Source organism: Juglans regia, chromosome 1 (assembly GCF_001411555.2).
Source record: "Juglans regia cultivar Chandler chromosome 1, Walnut 2.0, whole genome shotgun sequence".
In the NCBI taxonomy this organism is placed as follows: Eukaryota; Viridiplantae; Streptophyta; class Magnoliopsida; order Fagales; family Juglandaceae; genus Juglans; species Juglans regia.
The window spans coordinates 16,305,564-16,318,273 of NC_049901.1; the positions used below are offsets into that span (position 1 = coordinate 16,305,564).

General features: G+C 34.1%; 1 protein-coding gene across 1 annotated transcript; it reads left to right on the forward strand.

Annotated features, from left to right (window-relative positions):
- The first annotated feature begins 7,577 nt into the window (after positions 1–7,577).
- LOC109006041 (uncharacterized protein At4g13200, chloroplastic-like) lies at positions 7,578–11,415 on the forward strand. Its single transcript, XM_018985188.2, has 3 exons — positions 7,578–7,875; positions 9,816–9,970; positions 10,954–11,415. The coding sequence occupies exons 1-3, from the start codon at positions 7,647–7,649 to the stop codon at positions 11,185–11,187; spliced, it is 618 nt and encodes a 205-aa protein (XP_018840733.2). The 5' UTR covers positions 7,578–7,646; the 3' UTR covers positions 11,188–11,415.
- The last annotated feature ends 1,295 nt before the right edge of the window (positions 11,416–12,710 follow it).

A 12,710-nucleotide genomic window follows, 5' to 3' on the forward strand; every position in this document is an offset into this window, starting at 1 on the left:
TATAATTCTAAAAGTCACCTGGCCTATGGATTTTGGCGCATGCATGCGCGCAGCTCCCAGCTAGCTTTGATCAAAAGCATGAATTAATTATTTTGCATTTTGTGAAAGTCGAGGAGGAGGAGTTACAAGTTATATATACTTCTGTTTAATTTCCTCGACCAAAGTTATCAAAGATGATTCTAATTAACTAATGGGAGAAAATAAAAGTAGAAACTATTCTTATAATATTCGAACTATTTTTCCATTTTTTTTTAAAGTTTACTATATATATATGCTAAATTGACATGAATTTTTGAAGATTTTCCTAGAAATAATGCTCATTAATTTGTTCTTAGTCGAATATTCTCATGAATCATTGAGAATTTTCTTTCGAAAGAGAATAATATATATAATAAAAAAACGATGTTATAAAACGGTCAGTCCAGATCATGCATCAATATTAATATTTCTCAAATCTATTTAATTCGTTGTTGATCATCTTATAAATAAGAATATTCTGAACCCTAATTAATTTTATGGTGAATTTCATGTGTAGAACTTGGACACTAAACATTGCTGAATTAATTCGTGCATGGATTAATAATTAATATTCTTACCGTGTGAATGAATGATCTGTAAATTAATCACGCAGTACTACTGAAAGAAGAAATTAAAAGAAGAGTAAGAAATTAATTAATAATTATAGAATTAAAAGATGATCATGATGCAGAGCTATTTTTCCGATGATGAAGAAGTCAAAGAAAGATTTCTTGGGAAACCGGCCAAGCAAGAAATTAAGGCCACACAAACCTTATTCCAACACGTCCCCTTTTCTCTCAAGTTGGTGCTATCTCCTTTTTTCCCTTTCAAGATTCTTTAGTATTTGATAATTTGCAATATATATATATATATATATATATATATATATATATCATGGCCCCATGATTTTTATATTTATGGAGCTGGCGTACTTAGTACGAGTTTCACAAGATGCATGCATGATGACAGTATTGTCCTCGATCGATCGTTAACTAATGCTTGTTTCTTAAACTATTTGGCTTAATTAATATTAACTCATGCATAATATTGATGTTTAACCAACACAAATGGAGAAACTCAAAATCATACATATATATATATATATATATATATATGATATAGGAAAATGATACATGGTCTCATGATTTTACTCCCTCAAAGTTACTACTTGGATATTTTAATTAATTTTTTTCTTAATGATTAAGAAAGTGACTATTAGTCATGAAGTGGTGTATTTTTTCTAAATATTTAAAAATATTTGAAAGAAAACAAAAAAAGAAAAAAAGAAAGAGTAATTGCATATTAGTGGTAAGTTTGAGATCGAAGACAAGCTCATGAGACTTAGTAGTAGCTAGCTGCATGCACCCAGCTGGTATATGGTTATGAATAATCACCAAATTCATAGTGAAAATATAATGATAACGACATAATGCAGCATGAATGATATAAGTATGTTTTTGCTAATTCTAAATTAGTGGGGGACTTGAAAAATATATTTAATCGCAATCTCCAATATTATAGCTGTGATATTGATCAATATAGTACTGTACGTACACATGATTGATGGCATGCGCGCAGTTTGATTAATAAGAAAAAATACTAAAAAATATTTTGAAATATTTACTAGGTTCCTAAAAGATCGATCATGTATTTTGAATAAAAAGTACTTCTAGTAGGGCATTTTGGTCACGTGCATGGTCAATAAGAACAAGAAATCTCGAATCATTTTTCTTTTTTTCAAAATTTAACCCTAACCTGGCCTGATATATATGGTCTTTCTAGTAAATTTCGCAACCCATTTCCCGTAGCTTCCAATATTATATACTTCCATGCATGTTAAATTGATTCTTGGTTCTCAGACAAATGTGCATCGAATTTCAAAACCTCCTTTCCATTCACTTTTGCTGAAGCTTCTTCTCCTCTCTCTCTCTCTTTCCTTCACTTTCCCTCTGTCTGTCTCTCTCTTCATTTTTTCTTTGTCAGTTTGTCTCCCTTCTTAGCCTTGGTGCTGGTTCATGGATTTTGAACCCTTGTGGGCTCTTGGGGGGTGGTTAATTTTTCCAAATAATTGCATGGCAGTGCCTAAAACATCATCATCAATCTCTGAAATCCAAGCAAAATCTCAACCTTTTGTTCTCTTCCTTGCAATTCTCTTCATTTTCTTTCTGCTCGTTAATTTATCCAACTCAATGAATCCATCCATGACGGCGGCCTCCTCCTCCTCCTCGGTCCCTGTGAAGATCAGGCTTCTGCTGGAATATCCCTCATCAGCATCAGCTAAATCTACCACAAACGTGCACCCGAAGCAGACCAGAAACAGGCATACTTCCTCCCCAAGTTCTTCCAGTACTACTAAAAGGGAGTTTGGAGCTGAAGCTCACGAGGTTCCCAGTGGTCCAAACCCCATATCAAACTAGGAAAAGTCTGAAGCATGCATCATCATCAGCCACATCTGTATGAAATGATGGATGGGATCGATCGATAGAGTATGTAACGGCAAATTTATAATTGTTTTCATCTTTATGGATGCTGTTGAAGTTCACATTTAATACTACTTGTCCTCAGTGACAGGGTTTGTTTCTTCTGTCGTCGTCTTCATATATAATTTTTAGTTGCCTTTTTTTATTTTTTCCTTTTATCTTATCTTTCGTCCTTTCTTTTTTGCTAGAAATGTATAGCAAGATACTCTATTTTATTATCATCATGTGTATGTTTCCTTCTATTTGTTCCATATGTTGATGAGGATTAATGTGTAATTAATATCGTTGGTATGGAAGTAATTAACATGAAACATATAAAAATATTATGTGTATTATTTGTTTGGCTTGTATGATGTTTTATTTTTGTTTTTGGCTTAAGATATTGTGGATGTCAGAGAACTGGCCTGAAATCTAGAGAGACTGAGTCCAAAAATTGCGTATGCAATTTGTTTGGAAAATTATATATTAAATGCTCTCGAATATGCATGAATAATATGATATTCAATTATATATCACAAAATGCTATATATATATATATATATTGTTAAAATTGTTTATTGAAGTACTCATAATATCTTGTAATAAAGACGGGATCGAGTAACAACAGATATATTGATCTTTTTTTTTTAAGTTTCTTGGTGGGTTAATTTTAGGAAAAATTGATCTTCTCCACTTGCATACACCACACCTATGAAAGAATAAAGAAAAAGTTGTCAGGTGTTGAGTGTGTGAGTAAATAGTGACTGATGCATATTTTAATACTGTAAGGCTGCGTTTGGTTGCAAGACTCAGCTAAACTCAGCTAAGCTTAATCTAATTTTAAGCTGAGTCTAACATCCAAATATACAACTCTCAAAATTATTAAAATTATTTCAACTCAAAACATCTTTATACGTAGGACTCGCAACTTTTTTTTAACTTAACACATCTTTATAGGTAAGACCTATAACCTTTTTTCAACTTCTCATAAAAAGTATTAAACTCATCTTAATATTCAAATGTATTTTAAACTCAATTTAAATAGATCTCACATGACTCCATCTACTATTTAATTCATTGTTATTTATAAGGAACCGAATTCAATTTAACTCAGCACAATATCCCAGCACGTACAGCCTAAAACAAGAAAACCCGGCCGTGTTATAATAATGTCAAAGAGAAGAAAAGAAGAAGATAAATCTATTAAAAGATTGAAAAGAAAGACGAAGAAGATCATCTGGCATGGGAGAGATAGCTGCATGGAGTTCACTTCATTCCAATTTGAGTTTCAGAGCTCACGCAGGGAAAAGACGCTGATAAGAACGGAATCTGAGAGGCACAGTTAGGAGCAGATGGCAGCAGTTTTTACTCATCTCTGTGTGAGAGAGAGAGAGAGGACGCTTTGTTTTGTCTCATAAATTATTTCGTGGCCTTTGGACTTTGCTTTTGTCTTGTCAGACACACCATCCAATAAAGCTGAAACCAAGCAAAAGTCATGAGGGAGTACCCTCCCCTCCACCCTATGATTTCATAATAATAACAGTATCTTTTCCTGCTGTTTGAATAATCTATCTGTCTATCTGCAACTAGCTACCAATCATATGTCATGCATATAATATAACGTCGGTGCTTTTGATGAAGGGGGGAAAAAGAAAAAGGAAGAAAATATTGAAACCAAAGTGCATAGTATTCGATCGATCTTGACTTGTGTCAGGTCAGGTGATGCTGTACATATATAGTGTGGAGCGCTAGTAGACATCTTGCATGCATGCATTATATATAAAATTGTATATGCCGATCGATGATCATGTCCATAAATGGAGCATATTGCCATGGTAAAATTACAGTGTAATTTCAATTTTGTTGCATGTTCATTCCTCCATCGATTCATGATCATATGATGATTGTATTGGGTGGAAAACTTTCATGCATTTAAACCGTGAAAATTGACCAATTCCCTGCAAGTTGGTTTTTATTTTTTATTAGGCTTAATTGCATGTAATATGGACAGCCTCCAGATAGTTTTTTCAGATAATGTTCTTGGGAAATTCTTGTAAACCTATTAAATATTAGGTGTTTTTGTTGTAATTACTCATTGAAAAATTTGAGTAATTAAAAAAGAAAAAGTATTTTATTTTAGAACTATTAATCTCCGAAAAGAAAACAACAAAGTTACTCGTGCATGCACCCAAAACCCTAGCTCCCATGGTGCCTCTTTTTGTGCCGATACTTTCAACCATTGAAAGGGAGAGATGATGAATGATATTGAGTGAAAGCAGATCAGAATTAGAAAAAGAGACATCATGTACTATATATGATATCCAAATCATTAAAGCGTTTCTCAAATAAATATTGCCAGCCAAACACGCAAAGACGTCAAACCAAAATAATAAAGGTGGAAAATAGTCGACAAAACACGAACTAACCGTACCCAAAAAGAAGGAAGGAAATTAGAAACTAAGAAAAGATAGATATTTGAGGCATTATATTATATATATATATAGAGAGAGAGAGAGAGAGAGAGAGAGATTTAGGCTAATTTTGCTTTGATCATCGAACATATATTGCTGGCCAATACCCTCATGAATTATTCAAAGAGACCTTTTATATATATATATATATATATATATATATAACATGAGATACGGATCGAGGTAAGCAAAAGTGGGTGGATATATGCATGATCCGACAATGAGGACCTCCATCGACTTTTGTAATCGTGGAGACAGCTTAATATTTAATTTTATGGAGCATATATAGAGTGATCTGATCCTCATTGGTAATATTTCTTGTACGTGCATGTAGCTTTTCGATCGTATCAATATTAGAACGTATATATATTGGAAATTAACAATATAAATAATAATATTTATTATAAGGAGAATGGAGAAGCTGTATAAGGAGATTAAGATAAGAGCTTATAATTAAAAGTTAATGTATGTGGCCCTATTAAAACCCTAGCATATATAGGCAAGGTACGTGGCTTGCTTTGTACGTAATTTTATTGTTAGGTGGGTGATTGGGGTCAAATCATGTCCCTACCTACCTACCTAGCTATAAGTCCCATTTTTAATTTCTTGAGAATTTTTTATCAACAGTAGTTTATTGTTTTTACTAAGAAAACTCATACTATTTTACATAATTTCTAACAAAAAAAAAAAATAGTAATTATAATTGTGAGTATGCAAAGTATCTTGTAATTATTTTGAAAAAAATAAATAAATATGAGATTTATATAAAAAAATTATTTTTTTAATAATAGATCATATTATTTTTTAAAATGACTGCACGACGTTTACGTACTCTACGACTATATGTAGCATGTATGACTTTATAAATCGAATTAATATCTTAATCAACTAATTAATTAACCTGCTTGCCTTTCATGATATGTAGGGGTGTAACTGGTCCGGTCCGGTCCGGTTTTGGATAAAATCTAGGACCGAATCGGTATGTACCAATTTTATATTTTTCAAAACCGATTACGCACCGGTTACCCTCCTAAACCGGTACTTTCGGTTTTACCGATTTCCGGTCCGGTCCGGTCCGGTTTTCTATTTTTTTAAAATGTAAATTTCACAATTTGTCATTAAAAATTTGTTTATATATAAAAAAAATTAATTTAAAAAAAACTGTTTTATACTTTTATTAATATATTAGACTATATAATAGTATTAATATTAGACTATTGGTATAGTTATAAGTTATATATTAGTATTAGTTATAAACTTTTAGTGATTTAGTATTAACATTTTATGTAATAATTTATAAATTATAATAAGAAATTATTTCATATATGAATATATATGTTATATATAAAATTTCACATAAAAATTTATAATTATACATTATATATAAAACTTATATATGTTAATATTTAATATATAAAAAATATTTTGTATAAAACTTATATATAAAAATATTATTTTTTATTTTTTTTAATCAACCGGTCCGGTCCGGTCCAAAAAATCCCGAAACCGAATCGGAACCGGCCGGTTTTTACGTTTTAAAAACCGGTTCCGGACCGAACCGGTTCAAAACCGATAAAATCGGTCAGGTTCATTCCGGTCCGGTCCGGTTTTTCGATTTTCCGGTTTGAATTTACACCCCTAATGATATGCCAAACTCGTAAGGGCAAACTTTTACCTTTTCGTTTTATACAAATTGCCAAAAACAGAAGAATGAAAGAAAAAAAAAAATGAAAATTTGAAGGAATGGGGAATTAGAAAGGAGGCAGATATGCATTAAGCATGGAGAAGGTGAAGGCAAAATGCAAAATGATATGTCAAATGAAGGAAGAAAACTGTCCAAATCAATGGCGCATTTGGCTCACGCACGGCTTATAATGGCGTAGGTCTCACACGCCTCTGCATCAGAAGGGGTTTCCAGCCGCCACGCGTGGAAAAAAAAAATGGAGAAGGTGAACGAGTCAGAAAATACGTATCTCCCCGTACGTACGTATTCTCAATATATGCTTATTCTTCCATTCTTTAGTGCTCTGTTTGGGCTGGGCTGCCATGCTCACCGTGGGGTTGACCTCCCATGTTTTAATCCTATACATTTTTAAAAGGAAAAAATCTACGCAACCTCTCATCTTTCACACACCACACATTTTTTAAATTTTATTATTTTTTTCTTTCATCAAATTTTTAATATATGAATAATGAATAGAAAAATAAAATTATTTTAAAAAGAATAAACTCAAAAAAAAATTAAAAAAAAATATTAAAAAATTTAAAAATTTAAAAAAAAAGATAGTGTGTGGAGGTTGGGGAGGTTGTATAGCATTACTAAAGTAAGTTTGCGAAAGAGTCATGAAATTGTTATTATTCATGCCCATGTACACAAATGCATGGGTCCTAAACTTAGCAAGCACTCTCATCTGACTCAGGCCCAATCATCAAGAACTCCAACGCTGATCTACCAAAATCCACTCAGGTTCCAAAAGGAAAACAGAGTCCATAACGAGGGTTCGTTTTATTTTATTTTATTGGGCATTGTTCGTGGACCATTCAACCCTCTACTACGAGCGGCCATCCAATGATGTTTATTTCTGCTTTAAAAAATAATTCTTTAAAAAAAAAATGCTCTTTTATTGCGTTTGATTTGAGGAGAAACATCGAGAGACTGAGAACAGGAAGCAGGGATTTTTACATACTGTGGGAAAAAATGAGTAGTGGGGTTTCGGCTTCAGCTTCAGCTTCCCCACCCTCGTTTTCTTCTTCACCGTCTATACCACAAACTACCCATCATTACTATGCCTCCAATTCACTCTTTCCTCGTGCTCTATCTTCCTCAAATCTCAAGACCAGAGGTCTCAGATTTTCTGCAGCGATAGAACCTCATAGAATCAGAATATGTTGCAATAGCAGCACCCGACCCGGGGGTTCTGGCTCTGGTACAATATCCTTTGCTTCTTCAATTTTTTTTTTTTTTTGGAAAAAAATAACGGTAAAAAATAAAAATGGCTATTAATTGGTTGCTTTGGTGTGGTGACATAAGTTAAAAGTAGTGAGTTGTTAAACTATCTGGAGGAGGTTTCTTACGAAACTATTTAAGGGGAGTTGTTTCTGTGATTGAGTCTATGAGACAACTTGATGTTTCATGTGTGTTCGATAATTATATGGTAATTGCTCTTTGATTTCAAGGATGGGATACATTACTTTGTATTCCAATTCCTAAACTTTAAGAGGTTGGTTCATTACAGTTTTCCATCTTAGATTTCTTCCTTTCTCTGTATTTATCTTCTGCTCACTTTGTTGTGTAATATCTGAAAGTTGTTTTCCTTTTTTTGTGTTTTTTGTTTTTGAATGTGGGAGGAGCACTAGTAGTGGCCTAGCTAAAAGTTTGGCCAAATTCTGACTAGGAAATTTACTTTTATAAATTTAGCTAGCCATTTTTCAACCACACCAAATAACTTTTTTTTTTTTTTATAAATTCAAGAATACCAAATAACAAACTCTCTAAATCTATTACTATTTTAGTAAAATATTAATTTTGACATTTTTATTTATTTTAATTCTATTAAAATATTGAACTTACTCTAGGACAACCGAATGGCTAATGGTATAAGTCTATAAGATCTGAATCCTCAGTAATAAATGGAGGAGGACAATTAAATAAAAAACCCCAAATCAGATAAAGCTTCCTTCTTTCTTTTCATTTTACATATAAACACTTCTACGATCTATATCACTAGCAACTGGAAACCAAGAAAACCTCAACTCAACGACTGGAAACCAAAATATAGTACCAACTTGCTGAACCAAAATGACCAAAATCTAGAACTTGAAGTGCTGGACCCAAAATCGACATTGAAATGGAAGGCGTTTGGCGGAACTTGAAGTGGACCCAAAATCGACAAAGAAATGGAAAAGAACTTGAAGTACTGCAACCAAGCAACGAAATGGAAAAGAAAAAAAGAGTAATGTATAGAAATCTGGGTCCTAATGCAAACGAATTGACAAAGGAAAAGAAACAGCGTTCGGCGACGACGGACATTACCTGAATGTGTTCGGCGGCAACGGTGGCAAAAGAAAGGATCCCGCTTGACTTTGTGCAAAGTTGGTTCTGTGTTCAATCCGTGACATTGGGCAACAATGGTGTAGTGTTTTCACAGAGCAAGGAACCCATTTTGTGAAGAAGGAGGCTTTGCGCGGGAGTGAGTGAATTCCAGTGGAAAGAATATTTTATGGCCAAAAAATAATTTGGCCAGGGATTTGGGCAGGATAGATTTGGCCAGCCAAAATCATGATGGTTAAAATTACTGTACACTTGCCTAGTTTGATGTAGATGTCTTTTAAGTTCACTAACTAAAGCTTGGCCAAAATTTGACTATGGCTAGTTCACTACTAGTGCTCTGAGTAACCTGAAAGTTTAGCTTCGTATGGAGTTCGTAAATCTTGTACTTTGTGAATGATGAACTTTTAAATTCATAGACAAGTAGAGGTGGAGGGAAAGAAATTTGTAGAATTAATAAGCTGGGATGTCATTCAAGGAAGTGGATCTACAGGAGAGGGGGGAGGGGGAAGGATAGTAGTATAAACCTTGCAACTTCACCCATGTGGCCAGCTGTTTTGTTTTCATGAATCATGATGCAAAAAGGTTTTTTGCTTTTAGCTGCCCTGGATTTAATGCCTCAGCAAATATGTTGGTGATGTTTTTATCTTTAGATGAGTCACTTCCCAGGAAGAGAGGATGTGATAAATACGGAAACTTAAATTAATTGGAAGAATTTTTCTTTTCTCAAAAACGATTTGACTGTTTATATAACATTTATAGTGCACGCTATTTTTTCTTCTGTTCTCTTGCAAACAAGTGAGGTACTGAATCCTGCAGGTGATAGTGACAGCAGGAGTGTTTTGGATGCATTTTTCTTGGGAAAAGCTCTAGCAGAAGCCCTAAATGAACGAATTGAGTCTACAGTGGGAGAGATTTTGGGTGCAATTAGTCGGCTGCAAGCCGAGCAACAAAAGCAAGTGCAGGATTTCCAGGTAGTGTGCAATTCAAGTTATGCCATAGATTCATTGCTTGTTTTAAGCTATATTCTATCTTCTTTTATGTTGTTTGCTTTATTACAGTTCAAATCTCTTGGGAATCACATATAGCTTGTTTTCTATTGTAGACAAGTAAAAGTATGTAGTAATTATAAAAAGCTGTTGTATATTTCGGAGAAGAAAGCTTACACTTTACCAGGTGTTATTCCATTGGAAACCAAAGTTGGAAAAAGAAGGAAAATTAATTACACCCATCCCTTGGACGAACTTGCATAGCAAGGTGACCATAATAGTGGTTTCTGGCAAAGAACCGTATCTTTAGCTTGGAAACAGCATGTAGAAGTGATGAAAGAATCCATTTTTAACCATCATGATGAAATTGGTTGTTATTGACTTTCTTGTGCTACAGAAATGGATTTTGATTTCTGTGTTTTATGGGGGCTCTATTTTAAATCTATTAATCTGATATTATAACTCGCCAAGATGAGGAACTTTTTCCCCTCTTAGATTTATTGAGACACCAAATGATCTTGGGGTTTAGAATTGCGAATTTGATTGTGTTTATCAATTCCCTGCTGAAAGTCCGCCACAAATGTAGAACAACCGACCTTGATAAATTTCTCACTCGAGTTTCTGTTAGGAATGTTGTAATCAGTCGACTTTGTATGCCAGTCCACTTCAAACTAAAACCATTTATTTTTGAAGTTGTGTAATTGGATTCTGAATGAGCAAACAATAGCTATACATGTGAAAAATACCTTTATCACTGCTCAAGAACTCCATTTTGCCATATGCCTATCATTTATTTGAAAAATCATTGGGGTTAAAGAAATCTTTGTTGGTCAATGAGAATCGTGAGATCAACCATTTTATTTGAAACAACTTCTTAAGGGCACTTTTTTTTATTAGTTTTGAATTAGAAGCATAACACCTATCCCTCAATGTTTGAAATGGCCTATTTATTCGTTTATTATTCGCAGGAAGAGGTGTTGGAAAGAGCCAAAAGAGCCAAGGAGAAAGCAGCAAGGGAGGCCATGGAGGCACAAGGCCTCCTTACATCGAAGTCTACTACAATAGATATAGCCCCAGCCACGGATTCAATTAGTTCAGTCACTTCACCACCGGGTCTGAATACCCTGACAGCCGAGTCGGATCCTGGTGCTTCCGATGGGGTAGAACCTGTTTTAGGGAAGTCAAATGATGATGATTTATGAGTGCATCTCTAGCTGGAATATGGTATAATGAATTTTTCCTTCTGATCTAGGCCATCTTGTTAATAAACTTGTCGCCGACCTGTCCAATGCGCGGGAATAGTTAAATTTATCAAATAAAAAAATTATGTATAACTAAATTAGTTATATACGATGTATTATTTATTATGCAAAAAATAGAACTTAAAAAAACCAATTTTAGTGCATTAATCTCCAAAATTCATTCAGTTCCTTGATCTTCTCTTTCTTTAATTTCTTTTGGTTCTATGTTAGTGATGTAAAACTTTGAAAACCTCACTAAAATGTAGGTTTTAGTACATTGATCTCCAAAATTTTATTGAGCATCTTCATCTTCTCTCTATAACTTCTTTGCATTCAATATCACTGATGTGAAACTCTAAAATCTTTGCTTGGGTCATCAAGAATCATAGCTTAGGGTGGCAGGTTTTACATTCTAAATCTCTATGGGCAGAGTATTTTAGAGCCAAATATAACAATGGTAAACATCCTTCTCTCATTAAGCAATCAAAACAAGATACAAGTCTTTGGAAATCTATAATATCCCTCCTTCCTAAGGTGTTGAAAGGTACTAAATGGTTAGTTAGAGAGGGTAATGTCTCCTTTTGGTTTGATGATTGGAGAGGCAAGGACTGGCTTGCAAATGAAGTGGAAAATACTACAATTCCAGATTTCAGACTATGTGAAGTGGTGAAGGATGATGAATGGGATTTACAGAAGCTGCAATTTCTGTTAGGAGAAGGCAAAGCAAATGAAATAGCTTCTCAAAAGTCAACTTTGAAACAAGGGAAGGATATTCCGATTTGGGCAGCTTCAAAATCTGGGGTATTCTCTGTTAAATCAGCCTGGCAGCTGATGAGAGGGAGTGGTGTAAATGGGTATGGTATAAACACTTGCCTATCAAAGTTTCTGTATTTACGTGGAAAGGCATTAATAAGGCCCTTCCTTTCGATCTAAGACTGCAACAAGTTCAAGATTTGTTTAGCCTCAAGATGTGACTGCTGTTCCAAACCACAAGCTGAATCTCTGGATCATGTTCTCAGCTTAGGAGAGATGGCATATCGAGTTTGGAATTTTTTTTTGTGTTAACCTTGGTTTTGAGACTCTACCAGGACTTACTTGGTGGACTCGTGGTTCCATAAAGCTAAGCAGACTTCCCAACTGGGCATACTAACTGGGATCTTACCCTCCATTATAAGCTGGCAACTATGGGTGCGCAGGTGCCAGGCCAGGCTGGAAGGAAATTTTTCTAACACGAAAGCATCTGTGATAAGATCAGCTGGATGTTGGTTGAGGTTGTGTCTAAAATAAGTAAGGTTAATCAACTATCTTGCTTTGATAAATGTATTAGAGCATTCTCATTAAGTTTCCCATATATTCTCTATCCTTATAATTTAGGAAAAATTTTAGAGTTTTGAAGAAAAATTCCTCCCCATCCCAATCCCCATTTTCCGGTTAGGGTTTATGGTGTGTATAGTCATTCCCCATATACATCCCATTGCATTCGG